The sequence below is a fragment of the Alosa pseudoharengus genome, unplaced genomic scaffold (assembly GCF_046254945.1).
Source record: "Alosa pseudoharengus isolate Yale_2024_CS ecotype anadromous, Long Island Sound unplaced genomic scaffold, YU_APseudo_1.1 YU_APseudo_1.1_scf_20, whole genome shotgun sequence".
Classification (NCBI taxonomy): domain Eukaryota; kingdom Metazoa; phylum Chordata; class Actinopteri; order Clupeiformes; family Clupeidae; genus Alosa; species Alosa pseudoharengus.
Window position 1 is genome coordinate 8119158 of NW_027468664.1, and position 27023 is coordinate 8146180.

Sequence of the window (27023 nt, forward strand, 5' to 3'; positions counted from 1 at the left end):
TCATGTAGTATTATAATTATGTCTCTGTTTATGATATTAAAAGTATTGGTATGGTATTGATAAATGCAATCAGTATTAGGCAATCCACTATTTGTTTTGATTATGCATCTATGTGAAATGTACCTTATGTTCAATGTTCCTTACTTAACAGCAGTGCAGCCAGACCTGTTATTGTATCATGCTTGTCACATTAAAAACACTGTATGTGTGTTTTTTGAAAATGATCACTCACTAACTGTACTGTTAAGTTCATTCACTTCTGCCATTTTCAATGGAGAAAGTTCTTTGTGTGTGTGTGTGTGTGTCTGTGTGTGTGTCTGTACCTGACGAGGTCGAGCGGTTGGTACTTGTACCAGACGCCCCACCAGGCCCAGCATTCGTACAACAGGTGGCGCTGGTTGTCTGCCCCGTGAGTACGGATCGAGTTCTTGCTTCTGTAGCTCCCCTGGTCAACACAGAGTCACTGCCCATTACAGCACATTCTCAGGCAGCACACAGAGTGTAAGTTGAGGAACTTGAACTTGAGTAATTCCAGACATCTCAAAATGTTATGTTTAAAATCAAATCTATTTATGTGCCATAATGGAATTCCTGCATGTGAAGACTGACATTTAAGGCAAGGAGTCATACACTATGACAGTATGAGACAGTAGATGTAGTATGCCTTTTCATAAGCAGTAGATGTAGTATGCATTTTCATAACATCTAAACTATGACAGTATGAGGCAGTAGATGTAGTATGCCTTTTCATAACATCTAAACTATGACAGTATGAGGCAGTATATGTAGTATGCCTTTTCATAACATCTAAATTATGACAGTATGAGGCAGTAGATGTAGTATGCCTTTTCATAACATCTAAACAATGACATTCTATGAAGCTTTTTGAGTAGACTGGGAAGTGGGAATTGCACTGATGCACTGTTACAGCTTCAAGACGACATTGTGCAATAAAGTTCTATTGAGGAGCAAATTAATCTGTCATTTCCAGTAAATGTAAATGCAGATAGTGGACAGAAAGGCTCACATACAGGAGGACAACGAGGCAAAAATAATCCCTACAATCATTTCTTTTCATCAATGCAAATCTAAAAAAAGTAGGTCATTAATCACATTAAGTGCAGGTACTCAAAATAACTCTTAAATACAGCTAGGGAAACATTTCTACTTGCACCTCTCAAAGGAATACTATAATAATTAAATCATCTCCCGCTTTCAAAAATAGTGTATTGGGTTACTGTAAAGTACAGTACCTCATGCAGGGGGAAAGCAGCCTCATAGGAATTATTGCTCAGAAGTCGGTTTAAGCCTGTGGAAAAAACATCAGTGAAGTAAAAACATTTCATTTAGCATTGTCACACTCACATGGACATAAACCAGGCCCAAAAATAACTTTGATTAAAGTGAACAACCCCTCCGACCTACTTTAGACAGCTATTTGTTGTTGATTTTGATGAGTGTTGTTCATACCTACCTATTTTATTTTTGCCCTCTTCATATTTGACTCTTTGGAGGATGTGGTGGACGATTCGTGTCCTTGTGGCGTTGCTGAAAAATGTGTCTTTGTTGTGGATGATGAAACTAAAGAGGACAGTGAGAAGACAGAGAGAGGCTACCAAACAACATCCAAGCAGGCCTGTGTGAAAATAGTCATCAATAAATCTTAATAAATCTTAGTCTACAGCAGAATAAAATGCAAAAATTACAGAAATGGATTCAGTGTTTGTCTCCTTTCTCTATGTCTCTTGTGGTTCATTCATAAAAAAACCACTGCTTGACCACAAAATCCCATGTATGCAATATATAGACTTTAATATTTGAGATTTACAGAGCAAGTCCTTAATCTACCTCTGTAATCAACAGCTCATCCACTAGCATAATGACTTGCTGGTGTACTCTTATGGCAATCGATCAAAGGCCATTAGGGATATTGGAACAGGCGTGCCGTGCTGTGCGCACACTCACTGGTGTATCCGCTGTCGACTGAAGGGGGCAGTGAAGCTCTCGTTTTCCTCCAGGTCAGGGAGGGACTCATCAAACTTCATGGGTTTGCGAGGTAGCCATCCACGGAACTTACTCATCTTCTTCTCCAGTCTGTGAGACACATGTAACACACAAGCCAGCACATAACCCATGTTCCTCAACATGTTCCTCAAACCTGGCTAAAAACACACATACAATGTAGACGTACAGTATACATACATGTCATTTTTTCTATTCAGGTGCCATGAACCGCCTACTGCTACTGTATAAGTATAAGTATATATACTCTTTTGATCCCGTGAGGGAAATTTGGTCTCTGCATTTATCCCAATCCGTGAATTAGTGAAACACACTCAGCACACAGTAAACACACAGTGAGGTGAAGCACACACTAATCCCGACGCAGTGAGCTGCCTGCTACAGCGGCGCTCGGGAAGCAGTGAGGGGTTAGGTGCCTTGCTCAAGGGCACTTCAGCTGTTCCTACTGGTCGGGGATCAAACCGGCAACCTTCCGGTTACAAGCCCGAAGCCCTAACCAGTAGGCCACGACTGCCCCGACTACTGTGTTTTTCCATTTCCAGTACTAACTATGTCGCAATAAATGTTGTCTTTGTTTGGATGTGAATCATGGCAGCAAATCCATTTCCCCACTTGGTAAAGTAAAAATCGCCTTGATCCTTCAACTGAATTTTGGAAAAAATTCATCATTACCAGTAAAGGGTCCTCTTCAGTAATCACCTGATTGCTTACAGCAGGATGATAACTTCTTGACGATAAAACTTGACGTGTGTGAGCACTGATCAGTTTAATTGCTAATCAACTGAACAACATGAATATGACCCCAGAGCATCAAGTGGCAGGGAAGGGAGATGAAACTAAAAACGTACAGTAACATATAATTAGTGATAATTAGTGCTGATTTCATACTGACCTGGTCATGAACCTGTAGCGCCGATGCAGGTAATAGAATTTCCTCCTGTGGTAAACAGAACAGCAAAGACAGTTCAGTTGACTTTTCAGATCTAGAACCACAAGCTACAATAACAGGGCACAAAAATCCTCACAGAAAAGCAAAATAAACGAGCAGAACCTAACAAAGGAGGCCCATCTAGCTCTGCATGAGCTGCTGTTTTATATAGTCAAGAGTGAACTGGATGGAACAGAACAACAGAGGATGGATAGATAGATAGATAGATAGATAGATAGATAGATAGATAGATAGATAAGCATGTCAAGTCAAGTCAAGTCAACTTTATTGTCAATCAAACCATGCAACAGTACATTACACAGCAGACTGAAATTGCGTTTTCCCCATACTCCAATGTGCAGTATTAAAACAAGATTTGACACACACTAAGCATACATTAAACATAAGACTGACCACAGGACACAACTAGACAAGTGCAAATAGATATTTGTCAGACACAGATGTAAAACAAGTTATACAAGAATATATGTCACACACAGATGTAAAACAAGTTCTCCGACTGGACAGATTAGGCGTGATTAGTAGCGGAGCAGTGCTGCGGTCACTCTCTGAGGCACACAGCCTCATGTGAGGACGCTGGAGGTGACGGCCAAAGGCACTTTACCTGAAGGGCATTCGGATGTTCATGATCTCCGCGTAGCGGCACAGGACCTCCCACGGAGCATGCAGCTTGACGAAGATCACATCGCTGTTGGTAATGGAGGACTGTGAGGGAGAGAGCCGTTAGGTATGGATGGAAATGAGCTCTGATGAATGACAGTAATGTAGTGATATAGCACTACATATCACATTTTTATAAGTATTAAAGCTTTAATATTGTCAAGAGGCAATGCACAGGAATGATATCACTGAAAATGATGTCATTTTCTTGCCTTGCCTACAGAAACCTCACAGTCCCTTTAAACAGCTTCTCAGTCAGTCCCTTTAAGCACTATCTGATTGTGACCTTGGCATTTCTGAATCAGCACAGTCAGATTATATGTGGCGACTGTCACAGAATGCCATATGCACATTTTCAGCATTTTTCTTTTTTCATTCCCTCCTCCTGCCCACACCCCCTCCGCCATTTCCAAATATATGGAAAAAGAACATGGACCATCAGCACATTTGGGACATTCAAAGGGGTGAGTGAGTTCACACACACACACACACACACACACACACACACACACACACACACACACACACACACCCGAGTGCTCGCTCACCTCCTTCTCCATCTGCAGCCCCTCGGCGCGGATGTTTCTCTCAAACACTTCCCTCTTCTCCGTCTGTAGACTGGACTTCTTGTACACCAGCACGTAGTCGATTCGACACTTGCCGTCGCTGAAGCACAGGCCACTGGACTTACTCCTCCCTGCCTGCGCACAACACAGAGCAGGGGTCAACAGCAAAACAAAAAAATGAAGGTTACGCTTTCTGTCTGGACCATAGACATAACGGATAATATGGATAATGATTAATAAACATAATCAGGAGGAAGAGCAAGCCCCTTTGGCCAGTATAATTAAGATGATGGCCTACTCATTTGTCTTCCACTAACAGTGTCCAGCGTCAAGGTCATAAGGTAGAGGGGCTGGCTGAATATCCCCTAGCATATGGATCACAGATGACTTGCGCCACATACAGACAAAAGGTGATTAGCTTGTTGACCATTGCTTGTTGACATTAGTTTGACATTAGGTTATACAGTACCCTCCAGAATTATTGGCACCTCTGCTAAAGTTGACTAAAAATAAGAATATAAAATAATTTTTATTTTTATGCTCATTGAGCTCAATGCAAATCAAACCAGCTAATAGACTAACTGAAATAAAACCATGCCAATCTCTAGGTATGATGAAGGGTATGTGATGATGTTGGGGCTATTTTAATTCCAAAGGCCAAGGGAACTTTATCAGGATGCATAGTATCCTGGATCCATGAAATAACTGGCCTTTAAAAATAAAAATCTGCCTGCCTCTATGGGAATTTAATATAGGGGTGCCAATACTTATGACGCCTGTATTTTAAGGAAGAACATTTATTTATTTATGATACATTATTCATTCACAAAGAAAATTGGTGTTGGATATTTCCTCATTTTTTTACTTAAGGCATTATGATCAATTTCCAAAAGATAATTTTATATTCCTCTTTTTAGTCAACTTTAACAGAGGTGCCAATAACTCAGGAGGGTACTGTATCTCCTGTAATCGCCACAAGTAGCTGAATTTCATTAACATTCCATGGTCTTTCGTTGCTACATCAGTGTTGGTCCCTTCCTGTTTGAGTGCAGTTTTGCAGACCGCACTTAGCTGTGTGGCCGTGGAAGATGCCCAGTGTGGTGTACCTCTGAGGCGAGATCCTGAGAGCTGGGCTCATCTAGAATGCTGCTGTGGGTTCCAGGGTTGAGCAGCGAGTCGTCATCTTTGAGGGGGTCCCCTGAGCCGTCGCTCTCCTCCAGGAGAGCCTTGGCATCCTTCACCGCCACTACGGATAGATCAGATTTCAGCAGTAATCGAAAACCATACTCTTTCAGGGAAATGTCCTTTCAACCTGCTCACATAACCCTTAAAAATCTATAAAGAGTATTACATTGAACAGTCATTTGGCAAAATACCCTGGAATCCATTTGGCAAGCAGATAGTGTTTTTGTGCACTTGAAGGTTAGTTTTGAGTGATGGGTCTAGGGTGGGTCCTTGCTTCTTTTCATCTGCAAGTCCTTCTGGTAAGCAATTTTAAGCAGTGTGTACCCTTCAAGGACCTTGGTAGCAATGAGTTTGTTATAAAAAGTTCATTTGTAAAACTGTTCAAAAGTTCAACTGTTCAAGTTCAAATTTGTCTGTGTAGAAATCTGACCTGCAGCTTAATGAGAACTAGGCTGAATGTACAAGCAGAACACATAGCTTTTAACCTTCTGGCTAAGAGCAATGCAATTTTCAAAAATTTCAATTGTGCTCTGTGAGTATGGCAATCTGAAAACTCAAAACTTTGCTTCATTTGCTGTGCAATTACACCCTTCATGGTATGCTTCTATTCATTCATATTTAATTCCTTCAGTGCTACTGAACAAATATTTGTCCTCCCAGTATGTGAAATGCAAATGAGGAGCTGGCCTGCATGCAGCAGAGACAGCATGAACGCTAATTCTCCCTGCTGGCTAGGAAAAAACCCTTCTGTTAGACAAATGCTAGGGCCAGATTTTCCCTCCTCAATAAACAGCAAAAGGCAGGCCCAAATCCATGATGATTAGCCTTTGTTTCTATGTAACTTAAAGATCAGCCCATTTACATCTCACAGGAGGGCCTACACTCAATGTGATTCCAATGCCACTCTGAGTCACACTCTTATCAGATCTCGAGTAGGAGTTGCAATCCAATGCAATCCAAACAATGTGTTCATGAAGCTGCATTGTTTGTGCATGAGCTCCAATCACAACAGCGGCATGTTGAACAGGCATATTCAAACTAGGCATAAATGCACAGGTGAGGAACCGTTTGTAAACAAAGGCTTGGATTAGGATCATGTTAACAATTTCCCGAGCTATTAGCCGAGGTTTATACATTGATTTTGCAAAATTTCTTCAGCTATGAGGTTAATACACGGGGGCAGTTAATATGGTATTAATATGGTTTTGCTTTTTTTAACTTGCATAAAACACTGCCCTGCGGTTTATACACAATGCGGCTAATACACAGGAAATTACTGTAAAACTCTCTCCATTTGTTAAATTACATTTAACTGCTCTTTCCGCAATGGGTGAGCTACATGCTATGACCTATGACCTAAGACACAGGCACTCCAACTGTGAGAATCCCAAACACTGACATCTACAAGAGGACACAAGGTGCAGGTGGCACCAAAGCTGCCGGGAGAGCTCACCGTGTTGGGGAGTCATATCCAGGGTGCTGCTGGAGTCGGGCATCCCGGACGAGGACTCCTCCATGCTTATGGCCGTCCCGAGGGGGGGGCTCTGGGGCTGGGGCCGGGCCAGGGGGCGCAACACGCTTCTGCTGCGGAGGTTGTGCCAGTGGGGCTCAGCTCCATGAAGAGAGGGACTCGCACCTGTTGACAGCAGAGAGGTGGGGGGTGGGGGGGGTGGAGAAGGGGTCAATCGGTCGGTCAGCGATCCCAGAGCCTGGAAGCTGCTGAGGAGGGGAAACCTGGTCAGGAAGGAGTGTGGTGATTTGCACGCCTCCGTTTTTGACTCAGCTCTCCAGCTGATTGATTTACTTGATTTGGGAGCCATTGATTGGACACCGACTTCACTTCACCGTCTCATCTGAATGAATCAAACTCAAGCTCAGCGATGCCTTTTTTATTATCCCTCCCAGCGAGACAAAAGTGTAAATTGAGAGTTATTATCAGGGTATTACTGATATTAGGTCAACCCAAACACAAGATAACATGTTCTTTTGTGTTTAAATGGCCTTACAAGGTCAGAACCCTTTTGAAATCTCTCTGAGACGAGCACAGACAGTCTCTGTTCTGAAGTCGTCTGCCCTGCTCAGAGAGGGCCCTCCGGTCTGCGAGGCTGTGATCTGTGGCGCTCGGGGCGGCTGAGGAAGGTCATGAGCGGGACAGGCGACTCAGCATTCTGTTGTGCTGAACGATGCGTTCGTCCCAGAGGGATAACTCCTCGCTGATGGCCCCTTCCGCCACTGTCCTCCGAGCAGCTCCCCACCGCCGCTAATAAAACAACAATGGGATCTGTCAGCTGGCGCAAGACTGATAGCCAGTTTTCCATAACGCCGGCAGGTTTTTAATATAGTTTTGCACCCCCCCCCCATTCCCTTCCTCACTTCTCTTCTATTTGGCTTTAGCTCGTCCTGAATCACCGCGCGGGTTTCGAGCGGCTTGGGCAGTACCCATGGGGCCTTTATTGACTCATCTAAAACGGTTGTGCGAAAAGGGCTCTGATTACAGGTGACAGGGAGGAAAACAGCCCATAATATACCACTTCAGCACTCTGCACCTGAGGTGGCTGACACCCACTCCTGAGGAGATGAAAGTCACGCGTCCAGACTTCCTGCTACAGTCTCTTCTGTCCATGCACCTCGACCTGTTGTGGTGAACTGGACACTGCTAGGGTTCCCACTAAGCTTGTGTGCTGTATGAGATTATGGATATGGATATGGGTGTGCAGCTACCAGAGGGCATGGTACAGTACATGGAAATGTCACCACAGAGTTGTCTGTCTTTATCCTTTGAGACCTTATTAGGAAAAATTTTTCATTCTGATGGACCGTCAATAATGTCATTAAGGAAGAGTCCATGAACGTGAGGGATGTCTTTATCATGATAAAATAGCTCATTAATAAGTTGGTAGGGTTAAACCTGAAGATGTTCCTCTACCATAATGATATAGCTAGGCACTAACAAAACAAGGATATGACTTCCATTCACAGGAAGAATGCAAATAAATATAGAAATACACCTGTGCTGTATTCTAAGGCGCTACACAAAAAATATCAATGTTAAACTATCCGTTTCATGCTGTTTGTTAGACTGCTTTGAATTTCACACAGTTAATTGTCAAGTTGAAATATTTCTTTACAGATGCAGAAATTTTACAAACTATGCAAAAGAAATAGAGTGGGAGCTGTTCTCTGGGTGCTTTAAAGGGCAATTCACATGCATCTCAGGTTCACGCTGTCATCGTTTCACAGAGGAATGAAAAGCAATAGTACAGGAACACAAACCACTAAAAAGACTGCTTTCAGCTGCTTTTAAAAAGCTACAATTACTTGCCAAGTACAGCGCCATCTAACTATCAGCCTCTCCACATGACTCTGAGGAGATGAACATATTGATTTTATTGCTCCTGTGTGAGATTCTATATCACATTAAACATGATGGATAGGGAGTCTGTGGGTAGAACACAAAAACTCCTTTTGCTGTGGACGTTTGATTGAGATGAGTCCTGACAAGACGAGAGAGAGATGCATCTTAGCAACATCAGCAGCTGGTTACAGAGCGCTTAGAGGAGTTAATTGGCATGCTTGTTCAACGCAAGCAGGAAATGTGTGCCGGAAATGTGTGAAATGTAACTTGATTAACTCAACCACAGCCGCATTTAAAACTATACAGGTTTAGTCCATGTCAAAACATGGGGAGAAACAACTGATTTGATCATCGAAAGCACATACCTATTACACAAGATGAACCGACATTACAGACATGCCTCTATACGTTTCTCATGCAAACCCATTATGAACATCACTACTGCCTGTACTCAGGAGGGTTCAATACTCATACATTCATTCAAAATGTCTGTGCTTTTGAATTAAAAATGAGTAAAAGCATAAGAAAACATACATTCAACAACTGAGAGAGTAAAAGTCCCTCAGCGTTGAACTATACATCCCCCTACATGTACTCTGTGTGGGTGGATATAGCAGAACCATTTGGGGGATGTCAGTAACACAGCTCTTGTGTGTACTGTATATATATATATATATATATATATATATATATATATGTGCATTTTCCACACCAAGTTCTGTATTTTTCCTAAAAAGATATGTTAATTTCTACATATTGCAACTTATCTCACTACTGGAATTCATTAATGGATATCTATCATTACTTACGAATGTAAAAGAAGGCTTTAGTCTTAATAATATATAATAGGATTCTGATTCAAGCTGTGTATTTCTGGCAGTCTTCAGTGCCACTAGGCAAGATCAGTACTGTTCCAAGTTTTACTCCTCGTTATGTTTAACACATTCCAGCCTTTTGCAGTCAGCCTCAATGTGGGTGACAGTTTTCATGAGATTTTTCTTCATATTGCTCATGATGCTTTTGAGTTGATTTACAGATATGCATGGATCTAAGTAAACATTAGCCTTAGCCTTATGCTCAGCAATGGCAATAATCCTGCATTACATCTACGCTCAACAATGGTTCAGTTCAGGTAAAAAAAAAAAAAAACAACAACATGGGATTCAGGCTCCATGAAGTAGGTCCATCTATTATTATAACAGAAACCAAAAATATTGCAACTGAGAGTCAATATTTTACCAAGAGCACTCACAACATTGTTTATGTTTCATGGCGAAGACCTACTGTATCAACACACAGAATAACAGATAATTGCATAAAATTGCGAGCACTTAACGCTGGAACATAAACACTGAGAAAGCCAAGTACTTCTGAAAAGAGGACTGCAGTTCCTGTCAACTATGCACATGCAAATGATATGAACTGTTCCAAAGGTTTTTAATAGTCCATCTCTGTTGAATACAACATCTGCTTAAATTATAACTGGTATCTGAAGGCAGGCGGTTTTCTGCATGGGAAGCCAGACTCCAAAAGAGTGTTTCCAGCTGTGATAAGAGAATAACAGCCTGTCTGTATAGTCGAATGTCAAGTGCACTCATACTAACAATAAGCCCCTTCCTCCTACTCTTTTTCCTCTTCAGTGCCTTCTCCACAGCCTTGGTCCGGTGTAGCACTTGAAAGAAAGACCAACATACAGGAAACCCATCCAGGAGACTGCAGCCGGCCCACATTAAAACACACCGTTAAAAGGACATTGCACTTTTGTTGTTGCTTATTTACATTAAAAAAACAAACAAACAAACAAACAAACATGCACTTGTGTTATAAAAAAGCTCTGAGCAGCTGAGGGGCACTGGAGTCGCTCTTGGACTCTGGTGTACTTCCATAATTTTGCTTACAACAAAGCCTGACTAGCTGAGAAAATTCCATTACCGCCGAGCAACGAGGTGTAACCATAGGTCATCAGATATCATAATCAAACACCTGATCTGGCTCAATCTGAAATGTAAGCTAGTCAGGAAGCTCTTTTGACATTACTGTCTGTGTTTCAGCTGTCATTGAACTGTAACAGTTCTCTAAGGCAATTTTCCACAACGTTGTACAAAGCTGGATTGCTATAGATGATATGAACCATATTGCCAATTCTGACATAGAATTGCAACAGCATAGATGCAGTATCCACTGAGACATACATACATATATGCCTTTGATCCAACTGCAGCTTTTTAGATCTGTTGCAAGGAGATGGTTTGAGTTTTTGAGTAGGGTGCTCGCTATATGAGGTCCTTCCTTTTTGCATTTGTAATGTGCCTCACCATAACTCTATATGGGTTGTGTTCCTTTTGAAGCACTAATTAACTTGAGAGCAATAGAACAACTCAGTGCAGTGCCCTTGTAATCACACACACACACACACACACACACACACATACACACACACCCACACACACACACACACACACACACATAGTTTAATAGAGCGATTAACAGGCATACTGTACATGGCTCTGAAATACATTCACACTCTCATTTCCCCCACACTTGGGTCAACCTGACAGCGTGCTCTGCAGTGAGTGCAAAGTCATGGCTATTTTCTGCTCTCATAAACGACACTAAAAGCTTGCGAGCCGGAGCCCTTTAGAGTCCTGACTGCGGGCTGAGACTTTTAAAGACAATTCTCTGGAGTTCAGCTCCCTTGCCGCAGCTGTGCGCTGCTGTATGATGTCAGCGCTAGAAGGGCTCGGGAACTGGTGTGGATAGGGCAAGAGAATGACAGGAGGGGGGGGGGGGGGGGGGGCAAAACAATATGGCCATCTGAAGATGCCTTAGTTCCAGGCCACCGGCCAAGCACAGGCAACCAGCACACCCTAGGACACCTCACAATGACAATTTCATGCCTGGCATCTGGGTCTCTCTCTCTCTCTCTCTCTCTCTCTCTCTCTCACACACACACACACACATACACTAACAATTACACAAATACATATTATGGCATATCAGGCACATGTTTACATATCAACACACTTCCATACACACTCCCATAGCAAAATTGAGAAATGCAATATACATTATATCCCTACGAGCACTGAAGTATGCCACACACACCATCTCTCACTCTCTCTTCCAGTCTCACACACACACACACACACACACGTGTTCGTTCGCACATACGGGGCACTCACACACACACGCTCCCTCAAGTCATGACCCACTTCTCCTTCAGGGAGTGATGCATAATTGAACAGCACTACAAGAAGTAGACACTCATTTACTACCATGGCCCGCAGACATGCAGAGAGCGATAGCGATATGATAAAGAGGAGACAGAGAGAAAAGACAGGAGAGAGAGAGAGAGAGAGAGAGAGACAGAGAGAGAGAGAGAGAGAGAGAGAGACAGAGAGACAGAGAGAGAGAGAGAAGGTCAAATGTTTGTGTGGCTAGGGAACTGCAAGATCACAGAGAAAGAGCGAGTGAAGAGAGGAGGGGGGGATTATGTAGGTTGTAGTATGAGAGGATGAGTGAGTGAGTGAGTGACAGAGAGGTACAGGGAGAGAGAGAGAGAGGGGGGGGGGGAGAGGAGAAAGAGAGAGCACTGCAGCAAAAACAAGCGGAGGCTAGAAATGAGAGCAGCAGAGCTAGTGTTGAGGCGAGAGGCTGGACTTACCGAGCGCCTGTGAGGAAGCAGCTTCAGATCCCCGGAGTGTGCAGGAGCGTGGGGGAAACCCCCACCAGATGGGTACCCATCAGAGAGACAGACAGACAGAGAGAGAGAGAGAGAGAGAGAGAGAGAGAGAGCAGCTACATGGAGAAAGCTGACAGAGCCGAAAGTCCTGTCCCTGTCAGCCCCTCTGTGTGTGTGTGTGTGTGTGTGTGTGTGTGTGTGTGCGCGTGTGTGTGTGCGTGCCTTCGGCGGCGTAACGGGACAGAGAACTCCTGCAGAGGTCCTTGTGTTTACCTCTCGCCAGCTCCCACACACATGCACACACTCTTAAAGCCAATCACACGCAGAGATCGAGGCAGCAGCATCAGCATCAGCAGCAGCAGCACACTCAGTTCTCCTCTCTAGCAACTGATGCTCACTTGATGAAATCAAAGAAAAAATCTATTCTTTTGAGGAGGAAAAGAAAAAAAGACAGCATAGAGAGGAAAAAGAAGAACAAGAGGAAGAATCCAGGCAGTGAGCAGAGGTGGAAAGCGAGGGGGAGCTGTGAGATGATGGGAATTTTTGATCAGTCACCCTCGACAGCCAATAAGAGGGGGATGAGAGTGGGTTAGCAGCCAATCAGAGCGTGGCTGGCTGTGTTAGTAATGCTGTTGGCCACACGGACAGGTACTGCTTTCCCATGAAATGAACACAAGTGTATGTATGAAAAGAACACAAGTGTATGTATGCGTGTGTGTGTGTGTGTGTGTGTGTGCCTGCACAGGCACACACACACACGCACGCACGCACGCACGCACGCACGCACGCACGCACGCACGCACGTACGCACGCACACACACACACACACACACACACGCATACATACACTACAATGCATACAATATATTAATACTACAACACTACATACAATATTAACATTAATATTAATATTAATACACTCATAACAACATATAACGTCACATAATGTCTCATAACGATATTCTCTATCATATTCTCTTTCATGTAGGCAGTCAGCTCAGTGGTGCTTGATTTGAGATAATATTTTCAAGATATTAGCATAATGTTAAATGTTACATGTGAAAATCTTGCTGCCTTTGCCTGATTGTTGACTTTAAGCTACAGTGCAAATGAAAACAAGTGATTAAAAAGTGGAAGCAGTCATTTGCGACCGACGCTGTCTGTAATGATGTTCTAAATGGTTTACGATGGAAGGTTTTGTGGCTCTCCATCTGTGGAAGTGTTGGTGTTTTATAGAGGACAGCTGCTGGCGTTAAACTACGGAAATGCATGATGGCACTCCAAGGGCACAGAATATGTGTCCCACAGTGGCGTGACGTTAAATCAAACGAGCAAACTCTGTCTCCATCTTGAACTCAGAGGCCCATGACTGATTTTTCACAATACTTTCTCGCTCGAAATAACATCCAAATTCAATTATCTTTACTATAATTCTACATATTGTACATTTTCTCTTCCTCACAAGATGGAAATGTAATGTAACATTCACAACAAATGTGCAGGGAAAACCTCCACTGCACTACACAATATTTTGCTCATTTTTGTTCTGTTTCAGCACTTTCAATGTGTTCTTTTACATGTGTGGGTCCCTAACTTTTTAACAAAAGTATTGGTAACACTTTATAATAACTACACACAATTCATCATTTGTTAAGCCTTTGTTACTTATTAGTTAATTAGTTTGTTCATCATTAGTAATTTCTTGTTCATACATAATTTATCATCAGTAAAGCATTTGTTCACACAGTTATAAATGGTTTGTTCATAGTAAATAAGCCTATCCAAAAATATGTTTGTAAGTACATGATTTATACTTAATAATGAAACAACCGCTTATAAATGAAATAATTTTCCCATTATAAACCAGTTGCAAACTATTACAAAATGCTTTGTTCATCATTTGTAAAGCATTGCTCCTATGTTAATTCTCATAAATAAAGTATTTGTACACACAGTTATAAATGGTTTGTTCATAGTAAATAAGCCTATATCTAAAATATATTTAGAAATTATTGTTAATACTTAATAAATTATGCAATACTATTTTGTTGATTAAGTAATATTTCCATTATTTTGTTGTTACATACACATGCACTAATGATTAATTAGGGTGAGGATTCATATTTTATAAACCACTTCCTAATACTATAATTCATGATTAACTGAGGAGTTACAAGTGGTTAGTTAATGATATTTTGTGAGCTTATCTAAAGTGAGGACTTTATATGCCTTGCAACACATTTTCAAATGAGTTGTAAGGATTACATTCACACTAATTCATTTAGCAGAAAAGCAACGTACAAATGTCAATTAAATTGAAGGTCATTGACACAACAGTGAAAGCCGGGAATCAAACCCCCAACTTCTCAGGCTACTGCATGCCAGTCCAGCACCTTATCCACTACACTACCTTGGCTACAGCTACAGATAGGCAAGAGTTTCTGTTTTCTTCTACTACACACTGTTAAGCATGTAGTATTAAACATCTGTAAACTATTATTAAATGCTGTATTCTTTGTTTGTAAAGCATTATTCCTACATTAATTCTCATCTGTAAATCATGTTTACACACAGTTAAAAATGGTTTGTTCATAGTAAACACGCATTATATTTTGAATTGACTGTTGTATTACCACTGGACAGAGGTAGTGTAGTGGATATGGAGCCGGGTTAACATGCAGTACCCCATAAAGTTGGGGGTTCAAACCCCGGCATATACCAATGTGGCCTTGCCCTTTAATTTCCTTGACATGTGTAAGTCGCTTTGGGTGAAAGTGTCTGCGAAATGAATAAATGCAAATGTAAACTTTATAACTAATTTGTAAATGTGTTGCAAGGCATAAAACATCCTCACTTTAGATGAGCTCACAAAATATAATTAACTAACCACTTGTAACTCCTGAGTTAATCATGAATTATAGTATTAGGAAGTGATTTATAAAATATGTATCCTCACCCTAACTAATCATTAGTGAATGTGTATGTAACAACTGTTAAATAATGGAAATATTACTTCATCAAAAACATATTATTGCATCGTTTATTAAGCATCAACAATAATGTATAAACATATTTTAGATATAGGCTTATTTACTATGAACAAACCATTTATAACTGTGTGAACAAATGCTTTACTGATGATAAATTATGTATGAACAATAAATTACTAATGATGAACAAACCATTAACTAATAAGTAACAAAGGCTTAATAAATGATGAATTGTGTGTAGTTATTATAAAGTGTTACCAAAGTATTATATAGGAACATCTCAACTACCATGCTTAATCCTTCCATCACCATTGTAGTGTGGTATAATTGTGTATAGTCATATAAAAAAGTTTGGACACCAATGCTGAAGTTGACTAATAAGAGGAATAAAAAATCATCTGAGGAGACTAAAGAAGGTCCATCTGTCTCCTCAGATCCTGGTGAACTTCTACCGCTGCACCATCGGGAGCATCCTCACCAACTGTGTCACAGTTCGGTATGGCAACTGCTCTGCCCATGACCGGAAAGCACTGCAAAGGGTGGTGGAAACTGCCCAACGCATCACCGGTTCCTCACTCCCATCCAACGAGGCCATCCAGGGCAAGCGATGCTTGCGTAAGGCGCGCAGCATCATCAAAGACTGTTCTCACTCCAACCACAGACTGTTCACTCCACTCCCCTCCGGGAGGCGTTACAGGTCTTTCCGCACCCGAACCAGCAGGTTCAGAGGAAGCTTCTTTCCTGCGGCTGTCACCCTACTAAACTCTAGCTCTGCATCCCGGTGACATCTGGGCACCTAACCCCTCACTGCTCCCCGAGCGCCGACGTTGAAGCAGGCAGCTCACTGCGCCGGGATTAGTGTGTGCTTCACCTCACTGTGTTCACTGTGTGCTGAGTGTGTTTCACTAATTCACCGATTGGGTTAAATGCAGAGACCAAATTTCCCTCACGGGATCAAAAAAGTATATATACTTATATACTTATACATCCAACGAACTAAGCCCCCATCACCAACCGCCCCGCCCCGCCTGATGCCTCCTTGCCTGTGCCTGTTGAGGTGTCCACGACCATGGCAGCCTTGACAGGGACAACAAGGAGGTGGACATCCCCCAGCACCCCTCCACAACTGCACTACCCTATCCCACCCATAGTGTCTATTTATTTACAAATGTATACCGTAATTACACTTATACATAGCCATATTCTACTGCTCTTCATCCTGCACACTTATTCTTAATACTATTATAATGTTACTGTTTCTGCACTACAATGGTACTGTTACCACACTGCCCATAGCTGTACATAGTCTACTGTACATATCTGTTAATATGGTTCATACTACGGGCTGTATTTTGGGTCACCAGCGCATGGCGTAAAGTTCGTTATTCACCGGCGCGAAGTTGAATTCGTTATTTTGCACCTTTATTTTTTAAGCATTGCGCCCAGGGGTGTGGCAATTAACAATCTAGGGAGGGACCTGGCGCTTTGTCTAAAAATCGCTATCATACACCACCTAAACCTGGTCAGAAGTCAATGGCGAGTTGTTCATATGCTATTTTAAGAGCGCATGTCAACAGTCATATTGGCAGGTGCACGCACCATCCTTCTATCATTCATGAACGCACACCAGCGCTCGTCCATGCAAAGCATTACAAATTGCACGATTACAATGGGAAACATAATTAGAATAAAGATATTACGAAATACTGTACATCTCATGATGAGTAGTTATTCACCATCATTTGCAAATTGGTAATGACGGTTAAAAGTGATTAGGGGAGAGGCGAGGGACACGTATGGAGCACAGCTGAAGACGCACTGTCACGAGATATAAGCAACTCCTCTGCAGGATAAATGTTGTTTTACTCAGTCATTTGAGCAACATTAGGGTAAGTGTTGCTTTTTCCAGCCTATGTTTTCGATGGTAACCCATTGTCAGCCAATAGTGAAAGTAACTGCATATAAATGTCTTGTCATTGACTGACTCCTTGGTGAAGTTAGTTTCACTTTGCCAATGAGTTCAAATAATAGACGAGTGCAAATGCGTGAAGGCTATGCTAAGTTTTAGTAAAGCATGGTTTAAGAATGACTATTCCATACGGTCTCGCAAGCAGCCTCCTTCAAATGCGCCGTTGAATGCCAAAATACCGATGCATTTATTTGACATATCGCGCGTTGCGCCGTTAAAGGGAATGACAGATGTCATTCTCATTGGTTTAAAATGATGTTACGCCCCAAACACACCCATATGACTGATTAAAAGACCTAGGAACACCTTGTTACGCCATGCGCTCCACTTTTGAGAACGAAACCCCTCCCAATGTGAACTGGACATCCTACTAAATTTGAATAGACTTTTGACGAGTGACGATGCACTTTAGAATGTCATGATAGGGCCCTAAATATCCATATTTATTTTCTGTAATATATTCTGTTAATACATTGCATATATCTATACTGTTCTTACTACTACTATAATGGTACTGCCACTACATTGCACATATCTGTACATGTTGTTCATACATTGTTCATATTACATAGCCATATTTATTCTGCTCTTATAAGGTTACTGCTAATACACTGCACATACTTACTGTATATTTAATGTATACTACTCTAAACCACCTTCTGAAAACTGTATACTACTGTCTACACTGCACTACAGTACAGTATATCTTTTGTCCTGTCTATGCACCACCTACTTTGTATATCACATTGCACTTTTCTGCTTTTTTGCACTTCTGGATAGACACAAACTGCATTTCGTTGTCTCTGTAATTGTACTCTGCACAATGACAATAAAGTTGAATCTAATCTAATGTAATCTTTTAGAAACTGATCTTAATGCCTTAATTAAAAAAAAAAAATCCCATAGAGGTGTCCTTACTTATGCCCCCTGTATTTTTAGGAAGAACATTTATTTATTTACGATACATTATTCATTCACAAAGAAATTGGTGTCCTTAAATGTTGAATTTTTACTCATTGTTTGAAAATTAAAGCATTGAGATCAATTTCCAAAAGATCCAATTCCAACTTTTTATTCCTCTTTTTAGTCAACTTCAGCATGGGTGTCCAAACTTTTTCATATGACTGTAATAGATATAACAAAGTATGATAAGTTTCTCATCATAATGTTTTGAAATGTTTTAGTTTAACTGCATATGTGCTGTGAGAATATGGTACTTTTTTGAGTAGTATTGAGACACCTCATTTGTCCCTGAAGCCTCCCTCTATGGAAAATTCCACATAGTGAGAAATATGTTTGTTGTAGGGTGCATGATGATGCTGACCCCAGGGGGGGGAACAGCACAAACATGGCCTTGGTCAAGAGGGGAGGGCTAAGGAGTCTCTGTTACTTAATATTAACTGGTTGCATGGATCATTGTTATGGGTGGCATCTCCTCATTTCTGTGTGTGCAGAGATGTAAAAGTCCGGCTTCAGAAAGTAAAAGTCATGCCATGTATTGGTTCTATCTGTGCACTTAACACAGTTGATCTACTGTACCTGACCTAGAATCAGCTGATTAAGTGAATGGTTGGAACAAAAAACACTTTTACTTTCTGAAGCCTTTACACCTCTGTGTGTGTGTGTGTGTGTGTGTGTGTGTGTGTGTGTGTGTGTGTGTGTTCAACTACTGAGAAATTGGGCTTGCGTGGGGCTTGGGTATATTTCATGTACATATTTCCTTTGATCAGGTTTGGTTGTAGGTCCTCTACTGTACCACCCTCTCAAATGTCAAGCACAGCATCAGAAACAGGGATGACTGTCCATCTTCCTGATTCCTCAGGGAGATTACAGTGCAGCTCCTACTCCACCCCTGCAATCAAACGTCAGAGTCTTTCTGCTACCCACACCACTGAACTCTTGTCTGACTGACTGAAACTTTTTAACAATGCTATAAGACATTACAGCAGTGTTTGCCATGTTACACAATGCAGCAAGAGTAATAGCTATCTCTCTATATCCCACAATACAAGAAAACCCAAAGACTAGAAACACCCCAAAGACTACTTCCATTTGCAGAGCAATTATTGATATGATTCCTCTAATAATGTAAATCTAATCAACAGAAACAATCACTGTATCAAACACATATAATCAGACCTACTTAATATGGATCAGGATTAATAGCCCCCCTATCAGCCAATCAGAAAAGAGTATCTCTTGTCTCCAGGAATTATTTGACTCCTGACCAACTGAGTTATCCGGCCAAAAAACCCTTCTGGTAAGTTGGAGGCGACAAATATAGTTTGGACAAATGGACAAATGCAGTTTGACAGTGCTGCAGGAGCTGAACTGAGATACCCTGTTAAGCATTATGCAAAAGTGCAACAGGCTTTCTCACTGTAACAATGAACAATAGACAATCTCAGAGGACAATGTGCCTGCAGCTGCTCTGGGAGCTAAACAGGAAGTGTGTATTTATTGAAGCTTCTGTTGGTGGCTGCAGCCCCTAAACCTCTAAGTGTTTTTAATGTACGTGCTCATCACCTTTGAATGTAGGTTCTAGCACTCAAATCAAATGTCAAGTACAGCATCAGACACAGAGGCATGATGGTCTATCTTACTCAGGCTTTGGGAATGATACTCCAGGTATTCCACTCCTGTTGTTTGGGTCTCGATACTATCGATATATCGATACTAGTCTATATTGTCACAAACAGCTAAGAATTCATGCATTTGTTTAAATGCAGATGTACGGCTACTCCATTGACTGTGGTTTGCGCTGCATTCGTTAATCGACTTATTAGGCCTTTCCTTCAAGATGGCAACAACAGGAAGACAGCGAAAGTAGGCTAAAAAACACACCCTTTGGAAAATAACATTTTTATAACCTTTCGAAACACTTACAATGTTTATAATACTTCTATTTGTCTGTAGAGAACATCACAACTGTTTGAACCTGTTAGCTTTTGGAAATAGACCCTAGGTTGGTTTTGCTCTGGAACATTCCGTTAACAATGCTCCAAGAGTTTTTGCACAATATGCCAAGACCATATTCTCATCATAGACAGTTACTGATTTAAAATTCTGAGAATGGCCCAAAGAGAATTTTCAAAGACAAAGCAACTTTTTACATGATAACTGTAATAGTGTAAACCCAGTTGACGTAAACAATCATAGTAGTTATCACAGTAACTTTAATGGACTTGATTTAGATATTTTATCCAGCCAATAACTTTTACTGTTCGGAAAGTTGGAGGTGAGTGACTAGAGTAAAATGGACAAATGCAGTGTGATAGTAGTTCAGGGCAGTCACATAACGGGGTTTCATAAACAACATGTCACATCAGGCCAATGTAATAGCTTTTCTATCTCTGTGGTAAACAGGAAGTGTGTAATTACTGGAGCTGCTGTCGCTGATGGTGTCCTGGCTGCTGCAGGGGGAGGGCAGTGGGGTGATGGAGAGCGACGCAGGGCAGGACGCCGGCTCCGCGTGCTCCATCAGGCCAGGGAACGCCGCCGCCTCCGACTGCACCCCATCCGGGCTGGGCAAGGCCTGGCACATCAGCGGGTATGGCCTCTTCCAGTGGGAGATGCCGATGGCCACCTGGCCCTCCGGGTCAAATCCTGCAGGGGGGAGAGGGAGGTGAGAAATATGGCTCAAGACTCCCTTCACATCCAGTGATTGTCTCTCGGCTCTTGGGTGTAATGCAAGCGATTACGAGAGAATTGTGATGTAATAAAGACATATTTCTAATCGCCAGCCGAAGAAATTCCTTTGTAAGGACGAAGCCTCAGACACAAATTGCTTGAGATGAAAATGAAATCTCCACAGACGAACACCACTGTAACCGATTGGATTAAGGGCAACAAGACTGTTCCATTTTAATTCAGTTGTATGAAGCAAGGAGGCTACAGAGAACTGTCTTCTCACTGCCTGATCGGATGGTGTATGCTGTGTGGACCATATCTTCCCAATATGCATTGCAGTATTAACTCTCTTTTCTCTCTTTTGACCTAATTGGCTCATGTTGCCCAATTGAACTGGCATGCATCACATCTGCTGTGCACTTGCATGTCTGTTTTAGAACCACCTTTTAAAAATGATCCACATGGTCTATTGGACTATCAGCAATATCCCTGGTGGAGTCATCAAAAAAAAAAAAAACTGCCCAGAAAGCTCTCTGAGGAGCGAGAGGCCGCATTGTCCGCCCTGCTGCCGCTTGCGATGCTCTCCACACCAGGGTCACGTCCACACCAGGGTCACGTCCACACAAGTCAGTACTTTTAAAGAACAGCTCACAGGACTTAACAACCAGTCCGGCCAGCTCATTAGAAACTTAATTTCTCTTTTTCTTTCTTCCTGCGCTCAAACAGAATAATAGCTCCATGTTGACCTTACTTACCCACTGCTGAGAAAACTACTCTAAACCACAGACATGCCTTTTTAATCATTACGCCAGTGAGGGCATTGATTCCTTTAGAAGCCCCAGCATTGTGAAAGCCCATTGATCCCCCCTTCCCTCTACTCAAAGCAGGGGGAACATTTTAAGGAACCTGCTGTATATCTTAAAATAGATCGATCTCTGCTGAGTACAAGGATTGGCTTTAATCAGAATCCAGAATGCATCTGCATTCAGCCGGTACCTAAATCTGACTGTGCTCTAGCTTTTCCATTTGAGCGCATAGTGCACTGTGGTTGACTGTCAAGTCTGTGCCTCAGTAATGAATAATGTGACCAATTATGATACAGATGTGCAATTATTATTCTGGCCTTTCAAATTAAACTTCAAAGTACATGACAGATAGGTTTCTACAGACTACAACATGTGTAAGTGGGGACATTAATCACCAATCACTTTTAGGAAGTTAGGGTTGGGTAAACCTTAAATCAAGCATTAATCAGCCGAGTACATTTTAAATTGAGTTGGTCTGGTCTGTTCACCACCACCCTTCCATTCATTACATACTCACACTTTCGCCCACCTCTCTTAAAGGAGCTCAGATCGCTTGTGAATGAGCTCACACCAAATAAGTCAGAATCTCCAATGCTTTTGCCACTCACTGTTAGCATGCATGTGGCCTTTTGTGCCAAAACTAACTATTATATCAGAGACAATACAGCATGGACAGCATGTTTCTTACTATTATATCAGAGACAAAACAGCATGGACAGTATGTTTCTCTGAATCATACTCACCAATGGTTATCTGGCTGACACAACTGTAGTAGCTTGTTCCCGTGGATACATTATAGCTGCCGCAGCTTGGCTCACGGTCTGTAGGAGACAAACACACTGTTCTCTTTTTTTCCCAGGCCGGTGACAGACAGGAGACGTCGCCAAGATATTTAACCCTTAAAGGAGTACCGTCACACCGGTGTGACGGGAATGTTGGGAAATTAACATTCTAAAGAATATCTGGGTTCATTGAATTCAACATAGAATTTTAGAACCTTCAATTGTTGCGGAACTTAGAATGTTCAAAAACCTACACCTTTAAGGGTTTTAACAATCCCTTGGATTTACTCTTGGTTCCCTTCAGAAGAGCCAGATAGGTCACAGCGGGAATCAGACTGACATTTTGACAGGGCAAAGAGATGGTTCTCATGTTCCACTTCAACATCTATGAATGGGAATTGAGGCAGTTGCAAACTGTGTACAAAATGACCATTCTCTCTGAGTACTGAGCAGTTCAAAACATGACAGAAGACTTCTCTACTGTAACTTTTTCTTTGTTTAAGTGAATGGTAAAAACAAATGTATCAGGTTATAGTTGTGTCTTCTCTTTAAGTTTGTCGTTGACAGAACAATGGTTCTTTTTGGCAGATGTGATCATCACTGTTCTCTGTTCGCTGGATAAAAACAGTTTCTGGTTCATTTTAGTGCTGGGCGGTATGACCAAAAATGTATATCACGGTATTTTTCAAAATTCTTACGGTTTCACGGTATATGACGGTATTTTTTCCCCATACATAATCAGATGTTCACAGCATTTTCTACAAGTTGGGAGAGGAATTGCTGCAGTACATTGAGTAAGGATGGTCTATTTTACTGTCATGATGTAGAATAACTCCACACTGACTAGTGGTAATGCAGTTTTGCATGGCCCCAGAAAATGATGCTGTTTACAAAGAGCCACTCATGATTCTAATGAAGAATCTAATCAGAATGCAAAGACAATTGCAGTCAAAATACAGAACTTTTAATGTGCAAATTTCACAAACATTTTGTATAAAACAAATACAAAAAGTAGTGCAACTTGCAATATTTATACTTTTTTGAAAATTATACAATTTAAAATAAAACCTCTCTGCTATGCTTACTCTGTCAAATAGGCCTATCAGAAACATGCCTTATTGTTATTGTGTGGCTTACATGACGTTAGTGGTAGGCTAACGTTAACTTCATGTGGATGTGGATGTCTTGTTTGTTAGCCTGCCATGAGCTTCGGTTCGGTTCGCTAGGCAAAACATTAACAAAGTTCGTTTTGGTTCACTGATGACAGTCAGGATCATTTCTAACTAGCCAGCTAGTATTGCTCAGTGCATGTCTATAACATGCTTTACTTGCTACCTGGATAATTTCAGCGAATATTCTTAAGGTAAGATGAATGATAAGAACATTAAACTTCACTGTGTTCGGTGGGTTGCTAACATCACCTACTAGCCAGCTAGTTACAGCTGTTAAACAATCTCAATAGAATTTTCGTGACGGTAAATCCCTTTCAATGACTATCCCTTAACGTTCTTAACTAAAGAAACAATTTAAGGTATTCTGTGCAACACCCTTAAATAAACCCCCCACCTATGGAGAAATTAAGCCTTAAGGGTCATACTTCAGGGGAAAAACTTAAGGTGTTTTGTGTTTACCCTCACTATGCCTTGCATTGGCACCATGCGTGTGTTTGAAGAAAGTCCTGTCTGAAACAGTCGCGCGGCGCAGCATTCCAAACATTGTGTAATCAAATACACCGGTATGTCGGTATATTAAAAATTCATATCATAACGAAAATATACACCGGTATAAGGTGTGAACCGGTATACCGCCCAGCACTAGTTCATTTTTAAATAATGCACTGAACAGCAGGAGACTGTCAGAGGTTTTCAAATATAAAATGGGTCTGATTTTTTCTATGTAACACAAATCAAATATTATCTGTGACCCAAAAAACATCAGAACCGCATAAGGTCCACATTGACTCTCTGACTGCATGAGTCTTTCAAAAACTGCTGACATGTGGCTTGATCATTACAACACTCTATGTCATTACCAATTTTGATTGATGCAATACAGCCAAGATATGACATCCTGTAGAGGTGTTATGAAAAGTATTGCATTCAGTGATCTCATTAACACTTTAAACCAAAGATTCTAGAGCGATCCGCTCCAAGATCTTTGCTTTAAACTGACATACGCCTATTGGGACCCACTTGGCACATGTAGTGCGCTCCGCTCCAAGATCTTTGCTTTAAACTGACATACGCCTATTGGGACCCACTTGGCACATGTAGAGGGAACCGCTCCAAGATCTTTGCTTTAAACTGACATACGCCTATTCTTTGCTTTAAACTGACATACGCCAATTGGGACCCACTTGGCACATGTAGAGCGCTCCGCTCCAAGGTCTGACATACGCCTATTGGGACCCACTTGGCACATGTAGAGCGCTCTGCTCCAAGATCTTTGCTTTAAACTGACATATTGGGATCCACTTGGCACATGTAGAGCGCTCCGCTCCAAGATCTTTGCTTTAAACTGACATACGCCTATTGGGATCCACTTGGCACATGTATAGCGCTCCGCTCCAAGATCTTTGCTTTAAACTGACATACGCCTATTGGGATCCACTTGGCACATGTAGAGCGCTCCGCTCCAAGATCTTTGTTTTAAACTGACATACGCCTATTGGGACCCACTTGGCACATGTAGAGCGCTCCGCTCCAAGATCTTTGCTTTAAACTGACATACGCCTATTACTTGGCACATGTAGAGCACTCCGCTCCAAGATCTTTGCTTTAAACTGACATACGCCTATTGGGATCCACTTGGCACATGTAGAGGGAACCGTGTCCCTCTGTGTAACCTGAGTGGGATGCTATCTTCCTCATACCTTATGGTCTAGTGGCCTTTATTGACTAATGAAAGGCTCTAGACGTATTGGTCTCTCAGTCTGTCTGGCACTTGGTAGGTCAAAGAAAAGCAATATTCTCTGTATATGGGCAGGCACTTTGCCCACAATATAAAAGAGTTTGAGAGGGGGTTATGAAGTGACAGGAAAATATTTCTGCTCCTCCCTTTGCTTAAGTCATTCACACATACACACACACACACACAACACACACACACAATCCTGTAGGCCTATGTAAGACATACTGTATATGGAGACTGACAGGGCTAGTTGTAGAAACAAGTAGAAAGCTGAAATATTGATTATCCTGGTACTTCGAAACACCCTCCTACTCATGTTTACATGGCATATAAATTACAGTAAACAAATGCAGAACAGAACATGTGCGAGTCTGTGCAATGCAGGTTACCCTCTGTTCATTAATTAGTCTGCTGAATTCATTAAGCATAATAGCCTAATCAGGAACACATTCTGTCCTGTAGGCTATGTGTATTTGCATCATTTGCAGTTTATCAGAACATTTTATTTTCAGAGGCAACCCCTCATTAGGCATGTGGGTGGCTGTTGTATTAAGTTAGGCTATCCCATCAATAACAATTGACAACTTAAGACTTCCACGACAATCCAGACAGACCCTACCGAACCGCGCCCCAAAACAGGTTTCCGCAGAGGCGTTATCCCCTCACTAAAGCTCACCTCGAATAGCCAGCGTTCGTTTTAAAATCATATTATGTTCTACTGACAAACCATAAACGACACATACGCCCTATGACCACATTTTCGTGTTAGTTTTCCGTTAGACTATAAAGTAGGCTATAACTCATGTCAACTTTTTTTTTATAACCCAAGAGAATCCATCTGATAAAGTTGCCAAGCGTAAAGTTGATTACACTACCTTGAGTTGAACCAGAGGATAACCGTGTCCTGTGCTTTGGGGTTTCGGGGCACACCCGAGTCGATTCATCGTGTATTTCTAGGGATACATTCTCATCCGTATCTGCAGCCGAGTCTAGCTCGCGCACTTTACAGCAGTGCTCCGATGTTCCACTGCACATTCCCGGCTGAATCCTCATGGTCGGGCAACGCTGCAGGATCAGTTGTACATCTGTCCGAGAGCAATCATGCTCCACCATCCTCATAAAACAAGCCGTTTTTCTAAGATAGGAGTCCTGGACACCCAAGCACCCATTCAGATTTCTAGCGCCTGAAAAGTCATGTAAAAAATATAATCAAGATCATGATTATCATCATCGGTCATGGTCGTATAGTTTAGATGGGCCAAAAGGTGCTCCTCGCTACGGTTGCTCACGCGGGACACCTCCCATCTGCAACCCTGACTTAGGAGAGGAGAGGTTTTCGAACAACGTGGTGTCCCTTCACGTGGCTCAGGTGTAAGACATTGCCTAGTTTTAGGGTTATATAATAAGTGCATGATCTCAAATCTTTGACTGTCCCTTTCCTTGCACATCCAATGACTTTTTAAATGCTATGTGATGACATACAGAAAATGTAGATGCTGCGCTGCATATGTCAAATC

At 41.8% G+C, this 27023-nt stretch overlaps 1 protein-coding gene across 1 annotated transcript in view; it reads right to left on the reverse strand.

Annotated features, from left to right (window-relative positions):
- The window catches only part of LOC143136020 (anoctamin-4-like), a 39313-nt gene extending 12573 nt beyond the window's left edge, over positions 1-26740 (reverse strand). Inside the window, exons 1-12 of the mRNA XM_076296447.1 lie at positions 26382-26740; positions 22558-22635; positions 20760-20984; positions 6836-7018; positions 5304-5443; positions 4180-4332; positions 3576-3676; positions 2915-2959; positions 1966-2094; positions 1475-1581; positions 1254-1309; positions 324-445 (exon numbers count right to left, since the gene is read on the reverse strand). Of these exons, the coding sequence (XP_076152562.1) occupies positions 324-445; positions 1254-1309; positions 1475-1581; positions 1966-2094; positions 2915-2959; positions 3576-3676; positions 4180-4332; positions 5304-5443; positions 6836-7018; positions 20760-20984; positions 22558-22635; positions 26382-26625 (1583 nt within the window). The 5' untranslated portion in view covers positions 26626-26740. The remainder of the gene's footprint in view (positions 1-323; positions 446-1253; positions 1310-1474; positions 1582-1965; positions 2095-2914; positions 2960-3575; positions 3677-4179; positions 4333-5303; positions 5444-6835; positions 7019-20759; positions 20985-22557; positions 22636-26381) is intronic.
- Between the last annotated feature and the right edge of the window lie 283 nt (positions 26741-27023).